Source organism: Odocoileus virginianus, chromosome 12, assembly GCF_023699985.2.
Source record: "Odocoileus virginianus isolate 20LAN1187 ecotype Illinois chromosome 12, Ovbor_1.2, whole genome shotgun sequence".
Classification (NCBI taxonomy): Eukaryota; Metazoa; Chordata; class Mammalia; order Artiodactyla; family Cervidae; genus Odocoileus; species Odocoileus virginianus.
Genome location: NC_069685.1, coordinates 14,583,215 through 14,605,929, shown reverse-complemented (window position 1 = coordinate 14,605,929; position 22,715 = coordinate 14,583,215). Strand labels below are relative to the sequence as shown.

The 22,715-nt window shown below is 40.1% G+C and overlaps 1 protein-coding gene across 4 annotated transcripts in view; it reads right to left on the bottom strand.

Annotated features, from left to right (window-relative positions):
- The window catches only part of INPP4B (inositol polyphosphate-4-phosphatase type II B), an 825,365-nt gene that overhangs the window by 376,487 nt on the left and 426,163 nt on the right, over positions 1-22,715 (bottom strand). For all 4 annotated transcript variants that reach the window (XM_070474820.1, XM_070474815.1, XM_070474816.1 and 1 more), the window contains exons 6-7: positions 4,872-4,990; positions 2,747-2,863 (exon numbers count right to left, since the gene is read on the bottom strand). In XM_070474820.1, the coding sequence (XP_070330921.1) occupies positions 2,747-2,863; positions 4,872-4,990 (236 nt within the window). The remainder of the gene's footprint in view (positions 1-2,746; positions 2,864-4,871; positions 4,991-22,715) is intronic.

The window sequence follows — 22,715 nt, the reverse complement described above, 5'->3', positions numbered from 1 at the left end:
ACATATAACAGATTCACTTTGTTGTACAGTAGAAACTAACATTTGTATCAACTATGCATGTGTGCTAAGCCACTTTGATCATGTCCAACTCTTGGCAACCCTATGGATGGTAGCCTGCTAGGCTCCTCAATCCATGTGATTTTCCAAGCAAATCGATTTTCCAGGGTTGCCATGCCCTCCTTCAGGAGATATTTCTGACCCAGGGATCAAACCAGCATCTCTTATGTCTCCTGCATTGGCAGGTGGGTTTTACCACTATACTCCAATTAAAAAAAAAAAAAGGAAGAAAGGCGCCAGGATAAAGATTACACATACATGACATACATGGAGACTATCTGCATATTAATGAACTGTGTTTCTATTTACACTTCGATCACTAGAACTAATTGTTAGTTATTTTAAGGAAGAAGTTATGCTTTAATTAACAGCATTTCATAAATGAAAGCTGGTTGCATTTCTTAAGTATGTTCAAATTTCACAAGTCTTATTTCACAGCAGGGATTCCAGTTCATTCAATACTTTTATGTGATAACACCTCTAGATCAAGGAAGAAAATCTTTAAAAGACCCTAATTAATAGGTTTCCGGAATAAAAGCCAAAAAAAAAGCATACTTAATGGGTAAGCTAATTATCTATCCCTAGAGCATTAAAATACCTAACATTTTAAATGACGCAGATTGAAGGAGAGAGAAACACCTTTGGTATTTAATATTTCTAACTCTGCTGTTCCTAAGGACTTAACCAACCCAAGAGCTCAACATTTTCATCTCTGTAGCATAGTGTTTCTATACCTCTGACCCTTCCATATTCTTCATCCTGTCTACACTTTGGGACCTTGGGAGCACTGTTTTTGATCATGTGCTTGGAAAAAACATAAAATCCTAGAGTTTCTGCTTTATTTTCCCCATCACCCTGACACTTCCCTGCTTATTACTTCTCTACAAAATTGTGCCACCTTCTCCTACTTTTCATTTAAACCATATCTCCCTTCTCCCCAATTTTATGCTTTTGTTCCCCCAATTTCCCTCTCTCTTTGGCAGAAGACAAAAAAAAAAAAGTCATGCTGTAGGATTTGTGTGTAATCTTTGGCCCAGCTCTCCCAATCTACTCCTTTTCCATGTCACTTCAAAAATCAAGGAAAAGGCATATAAAGGGAAAAGAAAAGAACAAAACTTCAAAGCAAGACCTTTTTAGTTGCCAGCTTTAACCCCAAATGTTTGTCTCTTAAAATATTTTTATCTTTCCCTTTCGATCAGAAATAATACATGTAGGATTACTTAGAAAAACACAGCTAGTAAATTGGATAAAACTTTGGTTAATATTCCTTTATTTGATTTTTACTATTTATGAGAGACATGAGACAGCAGCCAAAACAATAACTACAGCAATTAAGCTTGCAATTACTGCTCTGTAGCTATTGCTCTTCTACATATTTTACACATATTAACTTATTTAATCTTTACAACACTGCTCCCCCAGGTAAACAGAAATGAGGATCAACTCTCCCAGAGTCACAAAGCTAATGAGCAGAACAGGAAACCAGACAGTCTGCCTCGACAACTCTACCTGACCGCCATCACTGCTTCTTTACCACACACGTGCTGTGCATTTCATGGGGCATTTCTTTTGCATATTTAAAGACATGAACTTTTCTGGGTCTGAGATGAGTAGAAATGCCTTCAAGACAGAATTTTTTTTCTCTATTACATATCCCTACCATCTACCTATGCTATATATTTTGTGGTAAAGAATGAAAAGGAAAGAAAGACTCATGAGCAAGACAGAAATGCCTAGTGAGGACAGAAATGAAAGCTGCACTTCCCCTTGACCAGTTATGACTGACTCTCCAAGCCCAGCAGCACCTGTCAGCTTCAAGCAGAATTCTCCCAGAACCTACTGGTCTACCTGCCTTCAAAGTGTTTCCTGACTTGCATTTCATTGTGGATCGTCAATACTCCCATGGCTCCCCACTTTCAAGCTTTGAAAACAGACAAACATTCATTCTCATGGGAAAGATTTAAAGAAGGCTCCTGGTAAACCATCCCCTTCCCAGTACCTATTGATAGCATTCTCTCCTGTCCTGAAATTTTCAGGGTGGCCTCCGGTGAGAGTGGCTGGGTACCTAATGGTCTCACTTGAACCACTGATTCAAGAGGAGGAAAATTCAGACCCTGTAGGAAACCTAAAGAACCTAGAACAAAAGACCATCAGGACCTGACATGACCTTCCTGTAATGAGGCCAATTCTGCCTCATGCTGACAGTTACTTCCTCTCCTGTTTGCTTTGGTGCCACGAACAACATCAGAAGAATAGAGGGAGTTAGGGTTATACGTAAAATAAATTGCGAAAGCAGAACATTATCAATCTCATTTTAGAATAATGGCAATATTATAAAGTTTTGATGTATTATTTAATCTCTTCCATTTGCTTTCTGCCCACAATGTTACTTCTTCAACAACACTTAAAGCAGCAATGACAAAATATAAACCAACACATCAAGCCAGCCTCCCTGAAAAAGAAGAAAAAACTGTTCTGAAAGCTTTTGCTCCGAACCAATTGCCAGTGTGGCAGGAAGCCAAAAGAATTTGAAAAAAAAAAAAAAAAATCCCAGCAAACTATAAACATAAGACAAGCATAAACACAGCACAAAGCAGCTCTTTGAAAAATGCCAGTTACATCACAAATCCGACGGTTTGGAAAAGCCCATTTCTTTTCCCAAAGAAAGAAATTAAGTTCAAGTACTTACAGTGTCATGAGACTTATCCTTGACATCATAGACTGTTAGCTTTATTTTGGTCTCCTCATAGATGGGATACTCAGATGGGAATGTGACACCAGTCAAGAACAGTGGGTCTCTTGTTCCCTGTAACAGCAGAAGCAGACAACTTTGATTCAATGAGGCAGGAACTGCAGTTGGCAGCCTGTGGTGACACAAGAGAATGCAGAGTGTCTGGGTCTGTTTGTTTTTCTAGGAAATGATTCTATTAGAAGAGAGATCTGAATTGCCAAAGTGTGCCCATAGGGAACAGCATGGCCCAAGGCCCCAAAGTACTGATAGAGCTGTAGATAGTACATGCCTTGCATCCTTGTCAAAGCTGCTAAGAATCTTGAAAAACAATTTAATTTCATTACATGCAGAAGCATTGTTAGGGTCAGCTGTCATTACATTTAGCATACATTTAATGGACATAACCTGTGACTTATGCAAATAACCTGAGATACTGACTGATCAAATTAAAATGAAGCTCTTTTCTCAACCACTTGGTAATCTTATGCTGTCCATTTATTTCCTTCCTGTAATGATTCAACTGAAAGCCACGCTCTGATAGCATTCATTTGTTTTTAGATGTTCAGCTGTATTTTTTTTTCTCAGACTGATTTGAAAACTAATGAAAGAAACTAAATATGATGGATTCAGGGCTATGAAATTACTATCTCAGGATGCAGTACACAGAGTATTTCCATGCCTCAGAATTCATTTTTAGAGAGCTGACATCCAACATTAAATTTTGCATCTATATTTAAATATGCACAGTGCTGAATGTTTGCTAGAGTTTTGTAAGCCAGTCATTTATGGAAGTTTCTGGAAGCTGAAGTTATTCATTTATTCATTCATTCCTTCTTCCTTTTATTTAACTAATACTGCTTTTTGTTTGGCACTGTGTTAGACGATGTGCAAAACACACAGTGAATGAAACAATCAACAACAGCTATATATATTCAAATCAGTGTGTCAAAATACATAATTTCTCTTAAATCTTGACAATATTTTTAAAATAATCAAGTTGGGATAATGCTTGAAAACAGTTTTCATATAAATGAAGAATTTTCCAATGTTGATTTTCTTCGAATGAATAAGATTATTTTTGCTTATTCAACCACAACTTTAACTACAAATGATACCAACACTGGAACCTAAAGTTTCCCAAGGACAGATTCAGGGCTACGTGTAAGATCTGGGTCACTCCCATTGGTGAAATGTGTGGACTTTTGTCTGAATCATCTATTCCACCAACGGCAGTTAGCAAGCCTGGTCTGGAGTAGACAACTTAAAGTCCTGCAGAGAAACTCCTCCTTCAAAATAGGGCTCCCAAGCCTAAGAAAAGTGAAGCTCGGAGTTTAGAGGGCACTTTCTTTAATGCCAGAGACTAAGTAACCCTCATTCAGTAAAGCTGTGAAATATGTGTGATGAGAACAAAATAATCAGAAGGGAAACACTTCCTCTTTTGAATCTGATCCAGCACAATAACAAGTTTCCTCCCAACACATTTTGAATGTTATATAAGCAACAATAAATGTAAATAGGAAATCTCTCATCGGATGAGTAATATTTACACCTTTTGCCTAGAAACATTACAGTGTCTCCAATTAATCATCTACCTTTCTTTGAAAAACACCATACCTTAAATAAAAAGACACACATGAAAGGCAGAGAATACGAAGTTTCCACAGACAGTCTGAAGGAAACAAAAAAATGAGAAGGGCAAAAACAGTTTTAAACGTCTCTAGGTAATTTACAACTTTCTTTTTTCCCTGCAAAAATATACTCATTCCATTTAATTAAAATTTTATATACAGCTTTTTCTCTACTTAGTACTCTATTCAAACATTCAAAGTGGGGATTTTCCTTTTACTTACTAAAGAAAAATAAGGTCTTTTATAAAAATTTTTTAAAAGGGCAAGTTCTTTCCCCATTTGTTTATCTTGGCCAGTTACAAATGCATGCTTAGTAAGCTCAGGTATGCCTTCCTAAATGACAGAGGACGGTAACTCAGCACGGCTGTCAGCCAGGATCTAAGGTAATTCAGCTGTTTGCTCAAATCCAGACAGCGACCTGGAGATAGAGTAAGGCAGGCACACAGCACGCTCACCTCAACAATTTCGGTGCTGGAGTATCTTGTCAGCCCCTGCTCCGCGGGGTGGATTACTGAGATCTGGACCAGAGTATTCAGCTTCCGATCACGGACAGGAGCCAAGAGATCCTTGCATGCTGCCGACGGCAAAGCAGAAAGAGAAAAGAAACTAACACCGTATCTCAGGGAAAACTTCTGTCCCGGGTTGGAAGGAACCTTAGCGCTGGCACTGAATGAAATCTTCTGGGAGTTCTGGGCAGATTTTAGAGGAAGTCCCTTGGAAGTACCTTACAGAAATAGGAAGTCACGTGCTGCGGAGCCGAACTGAGAATTCATTTCCACTGGCCACATCTGCAGCTCTTGCGAGTCTCCACTGCCCTGGGATCCTCACTCTCCTGTGTGACTGTGCACACAAGGCGCAGGGACTTTGAGTGACTTTAGTTAGTCGCTAAACCCCGACTTTAACTCACACCCCTAGACTAAGTAAACGCGCTGGGGCCACATCCGGGAAACTTTATGCTGCTCCTGATTTGCCCTGGCTGGATTAGCTCACTTGTCAGAAGGCACACTTGGTATTTACCCATCCATTCACTATCCGTTCACCCTCACAGCCCTACAGGTTCAGGGCTGGGTGGTTGCCTTTCAGCTGCACACAAGCTGAGGCAAAGGGCGGAGGAGGAAGAAAGAGGAGGGGTTAAAAGCTCCTTTGTCCAGATTCTAGCCAGGCCTGCGAGCCAGAAAAGTGGAAAAAGGATGGGTTAATTCTTGCCCCGGGGGCCACAGACCCAGAAAGACCTTTCCCTTGAGATAGGAGGCTCATATTACAGAGGCTCCTCACCATACCATATTTACTTGAATATTTTCTCCACCCACATATCATTCCCACAATTTGGGGAAGAAAAATCCAAAACATATTCCTTTTCAGCAAATCCATTATCTCCTCAGGTGTTTCCCTTCCTGGCTTTGAAATAGTAATTTTGCTACCTGCATTTAGATCGTGAAGTATCATGCAGCGTCCCTTCTAGAGAAAGTGTCACTCACTCAGTCCTGTTGGACTCTTCGCCACCTCACAGACCTTGATCCTCCAGGCTCCTCTGTCCAAGGAAGTCTCCAGGCAAGAACACTGGGGTGGTAGCCATTCCCTTGTCTAAGGGATCTTCCCCACCTAGGGATCCAACCCTGGCTCTCCCACATTGCAGGCAGATTCTTTACCATCAGAACCACCCCTTCACTAGACAAGAAGGTTCAAATTAGGCTGAGTTGGTGGCTGGGGGCGGGCTGACACTGGGCTTGGGACTGAAGTGGCCCCGAGCCCTGGATTCATGGCCAGTGTGTGCTGAGCTCTATACTATCCCCACCTCACACCTCTGATTGTTGCAAGAAAAAAAAGAGGGAAGGACACAAGTATTTAAAATACATTATTTCTCTTCAGCAGTACACAAGACCTTCATCCCCTAGACCAGAGGTACTAGGGCTTAAACTTGAAAGCAAAGGAAACTATAAATGTAATTATCACCTTTTCTTTGCTTACAAATTAGCTCATTTACAGAAGCAGACTGGGACAGAGGAAAAAAGCAGCAGTTTTGCAATGAAACAGAGGTAGTTTTCAGCTAGTTCTACTAGCTGAGCAATGCTAGGCAAATTATTTAACTTCTTAACTTCTTGATAAACTTTGAGATCTTTTAAATCCTGCACAGTATTTTTGTGATATTTTTTTCCTTATTTAAACTATAGTCTCTAACCATACAAGAAAGCTTAGGAAAGCATGTGTGGAAAATAGTAGCAACAGTTTACCTAGCCATCGCTAATTTTGAGTCCTTTTGCCAATTATCTCTTTATTTCTCAAAATGATGCTTTGAATTATTATTTAAGTTTTACGTACTAAGAATTGGAGGCTTAGAAACATTAAGCACTCACATTTGCAACCCTAGAACTCTCTCGTAGTTTGTTTACATCATACCCCAACAGTTCCACTTCTTTTCTTGGCATACTGAATTCCTTTCTAGCACAATGGGACCTCTTTTTGGGAGAGCGACTGCCATAATTCTTTATTGTCTAACCGAAGAGATCTAGTTTTAGAAAATACTGATGCAAGGTTTCAATAATGTCAACATATCACCGGAAGGAAAAAAAAAAGATAGATTTAGACTTTACTGTTCTTCGGTGGTTATTTTGATCATTTCCTCTGCTTGCCTAATGACTATTTATCACTCATTCTCTTGGCTTTCTGCTCACCGTGTACAGTTCTCTCTTCATTTACTGATACTGACATATATCTGTCCATAGATTTTGAAGCTGGAGCCAGTTTGTTCCAAACACATGCATTGTGTCCAAGTCCTGCTGGTAGCTTCATCTCTACCTTATGGACTTATCACATTTTCTCAAAGTAAGTTACTTCTTTTCTGATTTTTTATCAGACTTGATTGTGGGATGTGGTTAGTTCTCAGAAGTGACAGACTGTTCTCAATTTTATCAGAGAACCTCTCAGACTGACTCTTAAAGAAAAACAAAGACAATCTCCATTAAATGTTCTGTCGAACCCAGTTTGACAGAATTGTCAAACCCAATTGTCAGACCCCCAATACTGATGAAGTGAAAATAATCTTAATGGCACTTTATATTTCTTTATATTTAAAATCAAAATATGGTCTAGAAAACAACAACTAAAAGTTACATCTTGACTGCTCACATCTTTTCCTTCCCAACAGACCAGAGATTTTACTGTTCCCTAAACCTATGAGGCAAGTTATCAGGGAAAGACCCTGAGATCACTTAGAATCCCTGAGCTGTATTCCCAAATTCCTCATTTTCGACTTATATGCCATTAAGTCACAAAATCTTAGAGGCTTAGTTTCTTCATCTATTTCTTGGGGTGGATGTAAGGAATAAATTAGGTCCCTTTTATGAATGGACTTTTCTATATGAAATAAAGTTTACTAATATCATTATACTAACATTGACAAATATCGATACCAATATTTACCAATACTTAGTATTTTATTCTTCTGTAAAATGGTTTTTATTGACTCAGTTACATTCAGACCGCTCCTTAGAAGTTCTCAGTAGGTCCCATATTTCTTTGTAAGTACTAAACCAGTACATGAGTCACTGCATTTCACAAAGTGAAACCCATCCACGCTATGGATCTATACCTACTGAAACTGTCCCACAGGTGGGATGATAAATGATGAGCGATTGAATTGCTTCATGGAGGTGTAACTCATTGGATCACTGTAAAGAATTATCTGCCTAGTAACTTTTCAGTATCCACTAAAGAAGCGTGCAAAATCTGGTTTTAGAATCAAAAAATATCATATTAGTTTTCCAGCCACACTTAGCATATTACCCATTACCCACACAAAACTCTACTCTAGGAGGGAGTGACCTGCGTAAATGGCCTTCCTTGATTCACAGGACTCAAAGAACACTCTGGAGTTTCACTTCATTTGTTTGGTTTTATACAAGAATTCTTGAACCAAAGGGTAGCAACAAGTAAATACCTCTCTGCCATCATTCATTCATCATTAGATTTTTACTTTTATTTCTACCTTTTTACTGGCTTTGTTTTGGTCCAGACTATTTAAAAGCATTCTCATAGTCCACCATGTTTAAAATATACAAGGTGTTGATAGCTGGGGATTCAAATGTGCTTGTGTCCACTGAATTAACTGTTTATTTTTTTAAGTAAAGGGAGCAAAAATCATAATATGAAAACAATGATTATGTTTTTTAAAAAAACTTACACTTTTAAACTTTTCTTTAGAAAATAAATAAAAGAACTACGAGTGACTACTCCTGTTAATTTGTCTATAGTAACTGGCCACGTGAGGCTGCACTTCACACTGTCAGTGCTGGCGAGTGAGATGCTCACAGGCATCTCCAGCTCAGATCTGTACAGGGCCCAGACAGCTCTCACTCTGCTGGAAGGGAATCCTCAATAGCTGCTACTGCTAAGTCGCTTCAGTCATGGGGTCGACTCTGTGCGACCCCATAGACGGCAGCCCACCAGGCCCCCCCGTCCCTGGGATTCTCCAGGCAAGAATACTGGAGTGGGTTGCATTTCCTTCTCGATGTATGAGGTGTAGTGATAAAAACACAGGGCACGTCAGTATCTCTGGAAAGCGCTGGGCACCGAGCAACAGGAAACCTATGCTGTGTCAAGAGCCAGGCCCTCCATCCAAATCCATTGCCTGAAGAAGTAAAAGCCCACTGTGGCTTCATTTAAGGATTTGTCCAAAGCTTGAAATTTCAGTCACTGTGTAAGTTAAATCCATAGATCTGTGACTAAATTTGGCCTAAGGACCAGAAGTTTCCAACTCCAGTCTACATGCTTAAGCTACTGCTTAGATTCTTAGGGAGAAAGTTCAGGTCATCTATTGCTCCTATGATTTCTCTACTATCCAAGAATCCAGAAGCTAAAGGGCAGGGGTTTCTGGGTTCTCGTTGGGTTAATAATCCGTCCACCCCAAAATAATGTTTGTTTGTGTGTGTGTGTGTTTTTATAGAATATCCACTTGTGTTTCATTCAGTTATCATTTTTAAGTCACGTCAAGTCTGTTGAGTCACTATATCTGTTCTATCATTCTAGCCAACACGGGCTGGAAGCTGAAAAATGTCTCCTGACTCTTGTCTCAGAGAACTCAGTCCCAGAAATTATCCATTTGAAGTAGAACACAATTTTCAATTCAGGTGCCTTTGAATTCAGCAGCACTGGCCAAATCCTAGCTGTCCTCAGACTTGCACTGGGTAACCAGAGGCGCCTGCCACAGGCTTTCACGAGGGCAGTGGCAGTTCAAGGTAGACTCCCAGCAACTGTCTCTTTCCCCTTTAAGAACTTTCTTCTGTGAAGCCAGGTCATTTTTCTTGCCCCATTTCATTCCATCTCTCTTCTTGCCATTCAGTGTTAAACAGATGTTAAGCAATGGTAAGCATCAAGCAGAGTTTATCCTCTGCCCTCTAGAAAAAAGCAACAGCTACAAGCAGAGGAGTGGACTTTGACAAGAGTTCACACAGATCTACAATTCTGTTCTTAAATGAGCCAAAGGAAGCTTAGGCTTCGAGGAGAAACCACACAGGAGAGCAAATAGAGAATAAAGACATGTTTGTTTGTTTTTTAAACTCAGGATAAAATTGTATTTGAACCAGGATCTGGCCTAAGGAATTATGTGACTTTGGATACATTACTCTCTTTCAGCCTCTATTGTCTCATCTGTAAAACAGAAGTCAAAGGACAGATTTCAAAGATTTGTTGTAAAGATTATATGATGTAATATATGTAGAATGCTAGGCACATAATAGGTCCTTTTTAATTAAGATTAATATGAATATAGACTCTTTGTGACCCCATGGATTGTATAGTCCATGGAATTTCCAGGCCAGAATACTGGAGTGGGTAGCCATTCCCTTCTCCAGGGGATCTTCCCAACCCAGGGGTCGAACCCAGGTCTCCCACATTGCAGGTGGATTCTTTACCAGCTGAGCCCCCAGGGAAGCCCAGCTGAGCTACCGAGATTAATATGAATATAGTTATATGCTGACACAAAAATGGATTGTATCTATTCAGTATTCTTATAGTAATTAAATTCTCAAGATATTCCAAGTTGGTTCTGATTTGATATAACCTTATTCTTTTGTTAATACATTTATTTTATTAAATATATATCTGTGATATTTTGGTACCTTCTTGTTTCCATATAGATAAACACAAAATAAAATGTACACTCCTTAATGGATTATCTGTTACTTTCAGAAATCATAGTTATCATGAGTATTTTGCCTTCTGTGAAACCAGATGTGCATTTATACTTGTTCATTTCCCCTCTGATGAGGCACTTCCAAATAAGAAGCCAAAAAAAGCAGAAAAGTTTTATTTATTTTCTGTCTGTCCTCAAACGTACTACATGTAAATGGTAAACTCGTGCTCTAAGCATGGATTTGTCTGGGAGGTTAGTGTCTCTTTACTTAGAGACAGCTGGTCCACAGGGAGGCATCGTCTTAATAACTGAGACGTCCCAAGGGGTCATGGGAAGACCTGCTTCTCTGCTCTCTGTATTCCTTCATCAAGAAAGGAAGACTGAATGCTTATAAAGCTTCTTTTTCTTGCAATTAAAAATAAATGTTACAGCTCGAACCCAAAACAAATCTTCTTCTCTGAGGAAAGCTCATTTCTTATACACTGCCCCCCTCTCCTGACTCTTTATAGGGAAAAAGGAAGAGACCCTTCGTTCTGTCCCTTTTCCCTCGAGGGACCAAAAAAAACCCAAAATAAAACCAGGGTATGGAGGATAGGGGACATCTGGAAGAGAAAAGTGGCCTTATCCAAACAAGGATCTAGGGGAATAACCATCTAGCTCCAGGCTCCACCAATAGCACTATTTGTATTTTCCCATCCTGAAGAGAATCGATCATTTCCCTAAGGCTATGAGTAAGCCTCTTGCTGCCGAGAAGGCAGTGTTGTGTTTACTTCTCAAATTCTTAGAGTTTGGTCAGCTTTCTCAAAAATGTCACACACACACACACACACACACACACACATATATATATATATATATATATATATATCCTTGTTCCTTGTAGTCCAGAAAATTAAATGCCATTTATCTATCAACTGATACGCCACCTTGGGATATGTTTCCAGTTCAATAAATCACTGGACTTTTGGTTTCACAGTTACCATTCCATGCCAGTGAGTCCCTCTAGATTAAATCAATTTGATTAAACATTAAGAGATATCTGTAACATTTTAAAAGCTTAATAGCCCCTCTAATGACTTAGCCAGTACAATATGCTTTCCTGTTCTTAGTTTCTTCTGCATTTCTGTTCTTTATTCTTCCTTCCTCTCAGGAATTTTAAGACAACAGTTTTCTGAAGACTAGGATGTAAATCTGTGGTCCAGATCTCCTGAGTGGATTCAGAAGACAACACTGCCTTGCTCCCAGGTCACTGCATTCCATGATAACCAACTGTCTGCTGCAAGATGGCAGAAAGTACAGCGCCGAGTGTGCGTGTCTCGCTCAGCTGTGTCCAACTCTCTGTGACCCCGTGGACTGTAGCTCGCCAGGCTCCTCTGTTCCCGGGAGTTCCCAGGCAAGGATATTGGAGTGGGTTCCATTTCCTCCTCCAGAGGATCTTCCAGACCCGGGGACTGAACCCGCCTCTCGTGTCTCCTGCATTGCAGGTGGATTCTTCACTGCTGAGCCATGGCAGAAGGCCAACTCATACTAATATCCATACCAGGAACATGTGTTGGGAACACACTATTCACTTAGGAATATGTTTTTAAGGCTAGTCCTCGAAAACCATGGCTCTATATCATGCTAAGCTGCTTTATGCTCATTAATAACATTCTTCTGTGTTTATTTTGTTATTTCCCGTAGAATCTTGAAGAGTCTGTAATTCATTGAGCCTAGCACCACATCTTGCCCTCGCTGTTCCTCTTAGTTTATTTTCAACTGACCGAGCCTACTTTGTAACTTTTCTCATTGGGTATTGTTTTTCTTATTTGTGTGCACTTCTGCTTTCTCAAATGTCTCCTGTGTGTTTTCTCTTCTCTCCTATTTCAGATGATGTCTTTGCTAACCTATGTTTCTCTCATCACTCTGAAAGATGAGGTTATCAAAACCATCACTTGTATATTTATTAGACTTGGGACTACTGGGGTCAGGAATACATCTCTCTTAACAAACCACAGCATCTCCCATCAGTTAAGAAAGTATCTTTTTAAGTCTACATAGACTTAAATGTGTAAAACAAAAATGTGCACTCTTCCCCTTAACTGCAGTGTGGAAGATTTTAATTTACACACACTTCCCTAAAGAGTATGTGAACTACACATAGCTACCTACATAAGAAATATTTGTTGGGAAAATTAAAGGACTGTGTAAAAATTGGACTGCTAGGTTAGAAAATGTGGGCTTATTTTTCTTCCCCCTCCCCTCCGCCTAGTTTTCTTTTCCTTTGTCTTTTAGGATACTGAGTTCAAAATATTAATGTTCCTAATTTAAAATTAAGATCTGACTTTCAAGGGAGGATAATTATACCTATGTAACTTGAACTAACAATATTAATATTAGGTTTCTAGAAAGTTAGAGGGCAAAAAAGCAGCTCAGTGTTTAAGGTTGAAAGATAAGAAATCAATCCAAGGAATCAATACACACACACAAACTAAATAAATAAACTAATAAATAAAGGCATCCTCATGAAAGGATTCCTTAGACATACTGAAATAATCCTAGAATTCTTGTCCCTATACTACATCAATAAAATGCTAATATAGGGGATCCCTTGGCTGTCCAGCGGCACTTCCACTGCAGGGGGCATGGTTTGAACCCCAGTCAGAAACTAAGATCTCCCTAGCCAAGCAGGGCAACCAAAGAAAATGCTAACTATAATACAAATTTTAAGTTTTTGTCAATTAAGACAATAAAAGAAGCATGTAGAGACGATGAGGGTGGCGGGCAAAAAGCACAATTTACAGTACGCTTATTATGTAGCAAGCGGCATTGGACTTAAACTTCGCTTGTGTTAGCTGGAGTCCAGGACAATAACGTGCCTATTGACATTTCATGGTTCCATTAGTTCTGTATCCACATTTTTGACTAATCAGTCAGATCTCTTGATCATGAAGGCTCATTATTTATTTATTAATTTTTTACCCATAGCTCAGTAGCCTGAGTTAATTGTTTGTTAATGACATCATTCTGTTCTGTCTGGTCCTCTGTTCGTTGGTGATTTAGCTTTGTAATGAGAATTTTAAGACAACCAACACTCTGACAGTAGAATCCAAATAAAACTCAAGGAAATGATGAGACTAATGCCATATTAGGCATTAGGAAGCAGATGACAGGGTTATTGAGGAATACAGCTAATAATTTGCATGAGGGAATTGAAGAGATTTTGTTATAGAAATTTTGCCTCAGAATTCTGGCTACACTGAGATTTGAGTGTAGCTTCTGAATTATGTTACAACTGACTAACTTATCTATTAAACAAAAGCCAGATTCAGATTGTTGAGAAATAGATCCTGAAATCGAATTTGTTACTTTTTCCCCTGTAAGAGAACAACATAAAAATATACCACCATATACTATGTGTATCTGTGCATTAAATAAAAACAAATTAGCTTGAACAAAAAAAATGGCCAAGAAGATGAAATTCACTTCTACAGTCGGGAATATTATACTAAAACGAACTAACCACTCAATTCTAGTTCTTAATTTAAGTATCACTGAAGAATCTATAGAGAAAGAAGAGAGGAACCTCTGCCTGGAACAATGGTGCTCTCGAGAGAAATGCTCTCTGATTGTGCTCTGGAGCAGGGAAGATACCAGTTGTACAGAAGACCGTGTATTTGCATATGAAAAGAGCAAATCTGGTTCAAAACACTGTTGTCAGTATCAAAAGACTCACTCTCCAGTCTGTCCTCAGCTCCCCTGGCTTCTCTCATGTATTTTCCTGTTTTCATGAATAGCACCTAGATGGCTGAGACTCTGTCCTCAAGCAATTGAATTAAAAACAAGTCTATGCTTGTATCTCTTCTGGTTTTGATCTCCCATGCAACACAATGTCAACCCCAAACTGGCCTGGCGTCATTGCCTAATAGTTTGCTCAGACTTAGCTCATAGTACTTATGCTCCAAATTCCTGTTCCCCGTCAGATACAAGGGCTTGCAGCTTTCTGCTGCTCTTTTCAGCAGGAACATATGGGCTGCTTAAGAAGAGATGAAGACGTTATTCCGAGAATAGAGGCAGGTCCCCCTGAATACTAAAAGAAATATTGTGAGTCAGCTCATGGAAATCTGTAGTGTAACAGCTAGGGTCGCAGAAGGGGAAGAAACACAGCGGGAACAACCTTAAGTCTTTAACTCATCCAGGGACCAAGATGACAAATGTTTTTCCAGAACTGCCATAGAAGCCCTAGGTTTCTGGTTCAGGAAAAGCATGGAGCCCACCCATGGATCCAGCGGTACCCATGGTGAATGGAGACGGGCTGCTTCCTTGCTTTACCTCTGAACCAAAACATGAAGCCAGAGTGGCCAGTGGGATGGGCAGTCACAGAAGGAATGGCGGGAAAGTCAGAGCCTGAATTGCCAAGTGTGGATGTCTAAGAGAAGTGCGCCCAACGTTCCTAAATTCTAACTGGGGACACAGAATGACGTCCAGAAGGGATTTGAAAGTCTGAAGAAGAAAAAAGCAAACTGGGATCTGGGAACGTTGCCTTCTGGGGTTGACAGTCCCCTGAGGAAATCTGAGGCCCATTGGTTTGGGCAGGAAGTAGCGAGCACAGTGGAAAGCAGTTGTTGAACCTGGATGATTTCATGCACAGAACACTGACTCACCATCTGGGTTTCACTAAATCCTGCGAGAGGCAATTTTTAGACATGCTTTCCTGAACCAAAATGCCACAGAAAATACATTGTATATACTGTACCCAAGGGCTCGAGGTTTATTTTATTTTTTAAAAAGGACATCATTGATTTATTTATTTGGCTGCCCTGGGTCTTAAGTTGCAGCACTCAGAATCTTTAGTTGTGGGATCTAATTCGCTGACCAGAGATGGAACCAGGGCCTTTGCATCAGGAGCACAGAGTCTGAGCCACTGAACCACCAGGGAAGTCTCAAAGGCTTGAGTTTTAAAAGGTGGAATTTAAATTAAGGTAGTTTTAAAATTTTGAGTAATATTTTTCTCACAAATGTATTGGACTTAGTAGTTATATGTGGGATTAATAGCTTATGAAACTCCCTGTAATGCCAAATATTTGACAAGTAGATTTAAAGTATTAAATCAAAGCCAGACAAAGCTAGATTATGAAATAAGGAAGGGAAGGAAGGAGTGATGGGAATAGATGGTTAATTAACTTCTCATTGTATTGTCTATCTAGAACATCCTTTGTGGAGGGGCAAGTTAGCAGTCCTCGTCTTTCTTGAGTTCCTTGCATCAATCAAAGGTGTGATTCTTTTGGAGGCAAAAGAAAAGCTAAATATTCATGCTGAATATGGAGATTTAAGAGTGTTAATTCTCCCATCATAAGATGGTTGACTCACAGGAAATAACACAAGCTTGGTACAGATAAGCTACAGCTAGAAATGACTAGTGAGCCAGGAGACATGACACAAGGAGGAAGACAGTGAATCTGCAGGTGAGGAATTGAATATGGGCTAGCTTGAGGGCAGAAAGTGTCTAGTTATTTGGAGCAAAATCCCCAAGTTCAACACTATGTGGAAATAGCCCAGATCAGACAGCTTGAGAGTGGGAGAGAGTGGTTCTAAGAGAATCAGACTTAGAGGGAAATGAAGAGCACACTTTTCAGAATATTTGGGATCTTTAAGGAGAGCCTCGAGCTCAGCAGAGTGCCTGTGAGTTGCATGTAGAATGATTCCCAAAGCCCTAGCTATACAGGAAGTTTTAGAACAAAGGAGCCGTTGTGCACCTTACCCCAGCTGAACAAGAGAATAACCACCTTCTCAGCAATTTCAAAACACAGGTGGGATTAGATAAGATAAGACTATGAGACACCTTCTGTTTGAAGGTCTCCTTGCCAGTTCTTTCTTGCTCTGTGTGAAAGGGAAAGTGTCGCTCAGCCGTGTTCGACTCTTTGTGACCCCGTGGACTGAAGCCCAACAGGCTCCTCTCTCTGTCCATGGAATTCTCCAGGAAAGAATACTGGAGTGGGCAGCCAGTCCCTTCTGCAGGGGATCTTCCCGACCCGGGGATCAAACCAGGGTCTCCTGCACTGCAGATGGTTCCTTACCGTCTGAGCCACCAGGTAGCCTTGGCAGTTCTTTCTTGCTCTGTTCAGTACAAGATCAAAGGCTCAGAGTCATAGATCTCAGTCCTGACCAAATGACTTTGGATTTGTTATGGAATCTCAGTATCCTCATCAGGAAATAAGGACGATAAATTACAGTTATTCTCACTGGGTGCTTGTGAAGATCTAATTAAATATGTAGGGGAAAAAGATACATTAATTTCCTAATGATGTATTAATAATGTGCTTCTTCCTTTCATGTTTCATAGCTCAAATCCTCTGTGAAATAAGAATGACTATATACAACTTACTTATAGATAAGGACTCATGTGTTCAGAGGAGGTAAGGGCTTAACCGAGAATAGTAATTTTAAGATATCACTTAGGCAATAATTTATACCCCTGGCACCATTCTTAATGCTTTAAGTACACTACCTCATTTAATTCACAAAATGGCTCAGGAAAGATGAATTTTTCAGAAATGCACAGGAAACCAGTAGCAGAAGTGAAGTCGTGTCCAACTCTTTGAGACCCCATGGACTACAGCCTACCAGGCTCCTCCATCCATGGGATTTTCCTGGCAATAGTACTGGAGTGGGTTGCCATTTCCTTCTCCAGGGGATCTTACCTGACCCAGGGATCGAACCTGGGTCTCCCGCATTGTAGACAGACACTTTATTGTCTGAGCCACAGGATTCAAATGTGCTCAGAAAGGCAGCCCAGACCATGTTCTCAAATGCTGCCCTTGGACTGCCTCTGTTCAAGGTCACACATGGTTAGGCTCAAATCTCTGGACCTCAGTCCATTTCTGCTATTTTGTTGTCTGTTGTGCTTCTCGTTGTATGTGTGTGTGTGATCTTAAGAGCATCTCATCTAGGAAGATGAGGGAGCTTCCTTGGTGGCTCAGATGGTAAAAAATCTGCCTGCAATGCAGCAGACCAGAGTTCAATCCCTGGATCAGGAAGATTCCCTGAAGAAGGGAATGGCTACCCACTCTAGTATTCTGGCTTGGAGAATTCCACAGACAGAGGGGCCTGGCAGACTACAGTCCATGGGGTCGTAAAGAGTTGAACCCAACTGAGCGACTAATACTTTCACAGGAAATGTTTTACTTCCTGATATTATCATAATACAGGAATCTTGAAGTCACTTTGTGAAGAATTTTGGCCATAAAAGCCACACAGAAAGCCATTTTCAACTATCCAGTCTAGTTAGAGAACCTACTTGATCAACTCAACCCTTGACTGATTCTTCCTGTCGGTTCTCTCTAGATGAACCCCAAGGGCAATCGGGTTCTGCCCTTCTTAATATAACTTGCTAACAACAAAATATCAACAGTTAAATAGTTGTCTTCACTGAGAATACTAAAATGAATTGCATTTTACAAATAATTGTGTTAGCAACAATTATAAAACATTTCAAGGTCATTTCTAAATCTAGAAATCTATTTTATGAAGCAATGTGAGTCAAGAAGCAATGGCTTTCATGCCTACATTCAGTTCATGGATATTTACTGAATGTCTCAATGCACCCAGCATGATTCTAGGTGACAGCCTCATAGCAGTGAACAGGAAAGCAAGTTCCTGGTTTTATGGCACTTAAGAGTCTAGCAAGACATAATGTTAAAAAATAATGATTTAGTGAGACTTTTAAACAGGGTGACTAAATTGAGAGTGTTGGGGGGAGCATGGATCAGGAAAAGCTTCTCTGATGAGGTAAAATCTGAGTGGTGATCTAAAACATACTGAGAACTAGCTGAGGGGGGGAGAACGAATGTCGACTCCAATGCCTGGCCTGTTTGAGAAGCAAGAAGAAAATGCATAAGGATGAGAGTGAGGCGGCAGAGTGAGCTGGAAGATCAGTGCAGGTAAGGGCCTGCTCCCCGAGATTCATCTAGAGTGTGGTAAGATATTTCAATTTTATTCTTTTTAAAAAAATTATTATTGGAGTATAGTTGACTTACAATGTTGTCTTAGTTCCAAGTGTACAGTGCAGTGATTTAGTTATGTATATTCCATTATTTTTCAGATTCTTTTCCCATATAGGTTTTTCAGATGTTGACGAGAATGTCCTGTGCTATACAGTAGGTTCTTATTGGTTACCTATTTTATATATATTTGTGTGTGTATGTTAATTCCAAGTTCCTAATTTAGTCCTCCCCTGACTTCCCTCTTTGGTAACCATTAAGTGTGTTACCAAAATCTGTGTGCCTGTTTCTGTTTTGTAAATAAGTTCATTTATATGATTTTTTTTAAGTGGATTCCACGTATAAGTGACATCATATGATGTTTGTCTTACTGTCGATTCATTCTAAGTGATTTCACTTAGAAGCCCCTGCAGGGTTTTAACTAAGGAAGTAAAGAGATCCCAATTCTATTTTTAAATGATTTATTCTGGCTCTTTCACTAGGAAGAGAGAGTGAAGGGGCAAGAGCAGACGCAAGCAGACCCAGGAGGACTTTGGTAACCAGCCAGGGGAGAGCTGATAGCCTCTGAGAATTGAATGCTGTCGGTGGCAACGGACAGAAGTGGTCAAATTCCAAATATACTTTCAACACAGAAAATATAGGACTGATGATGGACTTGGCATGAGGTTAGGGAAAAAGAAGAATCAAGAAAGAGAGTTTGAGGATTTGCATAACCTAATAGATGGTGATATATTTTAAGGAGATGGGTATCTTTGGGGAAATGAAACATTTGGCAGACAGAAATGGGAATAAAGGTTTTAACCATCTTGAGTTTAAAATACCTCCTAGGACATCAAGGGTCTTAAGCAAATAAATGGCATTGTGGCATGGAGAGCAAGGATCAAAATTAGAGGAAGGAAGTGCTCCAGGGGAGTGTTAGTTACTCAACTCTGTGACCACATGGACTGTAGCCCACCAGGCTCCTCTGTCCATGGGATTCTCCAGGCAAGAATACTGGAGTGGGTTGCCATTTCCTTCTCCAAGTGCTCCAGGGACCAGATCCTAAGATCTGATGGTTTACCTCTCAGACCCAGAATTTAAGATACAATGAGAAATAGAAAAAGTAAGGGAGAATTCTGGTTAGAAACCTTGATCTTAAAGGTGTGTTCTCTTCTCATGCATCTTCCTTGATTTACTTAAGTCCAGGATATTTCTTCCCCTGGTGTCTGAAATAGCCAAAAGTACATTTTCCTTCTTTAATTCCTCAAAAGTCGCACAATCCACAGTGACTAAGAGAATGGGCTCTAGAGTGAGCCTGCCTGGATTCAAATCTCAACTCCTCAGGTTCTCCATAATTCAGTTCCAAAATGTAGATGATAATGGTGCCTAAAACTAAACTCAACATTCATGATGGTGATGGACAGGGAAGCCTGGCATGCTGCAGTCCATGGGGTTGCAAAGAGTTGGACATGACTGAGCAAATGAACTGAATAGTTCCTAATCAGAGTTATTATGAGGATTACATAAGATAAAATTGGTGACGTAACTGGAACGTAATAAATATGCAATAAATATTTGAGATCCTTAAGAAAAAAAAAAGATCTTCTAGATGAGCAAGTGGAGATATTTACTGGCCAGTTGAAAAGGAAGGAAGATTATCATATCAAGTGGCAAATCAGACAAAGACAGAGATCATGATATAACTTAAATGTGAATCTAAAAAAATGATACAAATGAACTTATTTACAAAACAAAAACAGACTCACAGACACAGATAAATGAATTTATGGTTACCAAAGTGGAAGGGAGTGGAAAAGAGATAAATTAGGAGTTTAGAATCAACAGATACATACCACTATATATAAAATAGGTAACCAACAAGGCCTGCCGTATAGCACAGAGAACTATACTTAGTATCTTGTAATAACATAAAGGAAAAGAATATGAAAAAAGAATATATATATATGTATAAATGAATCATTTTGCTGTACACTTGAACATAACACAACGTTGTAAATCAAGTACATTTCAACTAAAAAAGAAAGAAAAAAGAGAAGTGAAGGCAAGAATTACAATTTTTGGAGCTAAAGACCTATAAGTTTTGTTTAAAGCCATGGACTTTGAAACTGTTTACAGCAAGGTGTTTTAAGTTTTGTGACTGTTAGGGTAAAACTGATACTCTGAATCTGAACAAGTTTTGATGTGGGAATAACTTGCCTGTTCAAGCTGACTTCTGCCACCTGCCCCCAGAGATGACAGCCAGGAGCAAAGTCTCCATCATGGTCAAGTAGAGGCAATGCAGGAGCAAGGGGCTGAGCACTTGCAAAGCCGTGGGCTCTCCTGCGCCAGATACAGGAGCTCAGTAAGTTACTCAACCCCGCTGAGTCAATTTCTGCTGTTGTCAAACCAGAAGAGCACCACCATTGACAACTGCGGAAAGTCAAATCTCAAGTAAGAAGCACTGGGAGAAGACTGTTCTGTACAGTGGACATGCATGCGCAGTCATGTCCAGCTCTTTGTGACCCTATAGACTGTAGCCCGCTAGGCTTCTCTGCCCATGGGATTCTCTAGGCAAGAATACTGGAGTGTTTCCTCCTCCAGGGGATCTTCCTGACCCAGGGATTGAACCCACATCTCCCTCATTGGAGGTGGATTCTTTACCACTGCACCATCAGAGAAGCCCGACGGTGAACATGGGGAGGGACTATTCTTTAATCTCTACCAGGTCTTTTCCCAGGATTGGTTCTCAGGTAGCCTAGGATATTTGGATGCCATCTGCTCAACAAGAAGCTGCACTGACAAATTTCAGCCACACACACAACAGCATCATGGGACCTTGCTCCCTGATAACCTCAGCAGCTTTCTAATGAACAAAACTGCAAGGCAGTCCTGATTCCTCAATTACCCATAAGCAGCAACAGATGCTCTAAGGTAGACCTGTTCCAGTGACCAGCATTTTCAGTGATTAGACAATGGAGCGAGAAAAGTAATTAAGTAAATCACACACAAAGATAAATAAATGGGATGGAGCATGTTGATCATGCATGAGAGACAGATAAAGAAGGTAGAATGTGAACGTGTAAAAAACCCCTCTCATTTAACAAATAATTTGCTAAAGCCATGTGGAATAAACAATCCCAACCTTCCTTAACTAAATGTTCCTATGGTATATTATTTAGAAAGAGATGGGAACAGAACAACAGGTATAGTTGATACAATTCACAGCAACAAAATTCAGTTAAATGGTACACTCCTGGCAAAAAGGAAGTGAGGCCAAAAAAGACATTTGTTCTCTTACGTACTTTTCGTTTATTAACTGATGCCACGAATCAACTTCCTAAGGGATACCAAGCTAGAATTATGACCAGTAGTGATAAGAACAGCTATGTTTCAGAGGCAGCATGCATTAAATCTTGAGTCACCAGAAACCACTACTCACATGATAGTCCTGTCAAGAAGCTCTAATTGAGGGACTTCCCTGGTGGTCCAATGGGTAAGACTCCACGCTCCCAATGCAGGGGCCCAGGTTTGATCCCTGATTAGGGAGCTAGACCCCGCATGCCACAACAAAGACCCAGAGCAGCCGAATACCTAAACATTTTTTTTTTTTAAATAGGAGCTCTAATTGGTTCATTTTCTCATCCTTTAATTAAATCTCTCATTATTTCAGCAGTACAAAAAACTTGATGCTGATCTTAGATAACCTTTTCTGGTCTTCCCTTCCCCCATTCTGAACTTTCAGTAATTGGCCGCAGAGAACATGACTTTTAGAATTAAGAATCTATATTCCTCCACTCCAAGTCCTATGCCCTTAGGCAAATAACTGACTTCACCTGTGAAAGGGGAATAGTAAGCAGCACCTGGCAGGCCTGTTGTTAGATCAGAGATAAAACGGGAAAAGATACACGAGGAGATTCCTGGTGTCTGTAAGCTATGCATAGGTAGACAACTGTCATGGGCACAGCATGGCTACAGATTCTGCTCAGCATGGCTTAAGACTTCTCTGAGTTTCATCTAGTGCAGCCTGAAAGCCAGTAAGACTCAACACCAAGCACTTAGGAGCTCAATGTGTGATAGCAAACTGTCATGCACAAAAATGCAGTTCTAAGACCCCTGTTCAAAAAAGTACTTGCTAAGTACGACGAAGTGATTTATCCAAGGTTATATCCAAAGTAGCAAAGATTAACCAATCATCAAGTATATTGGTACAG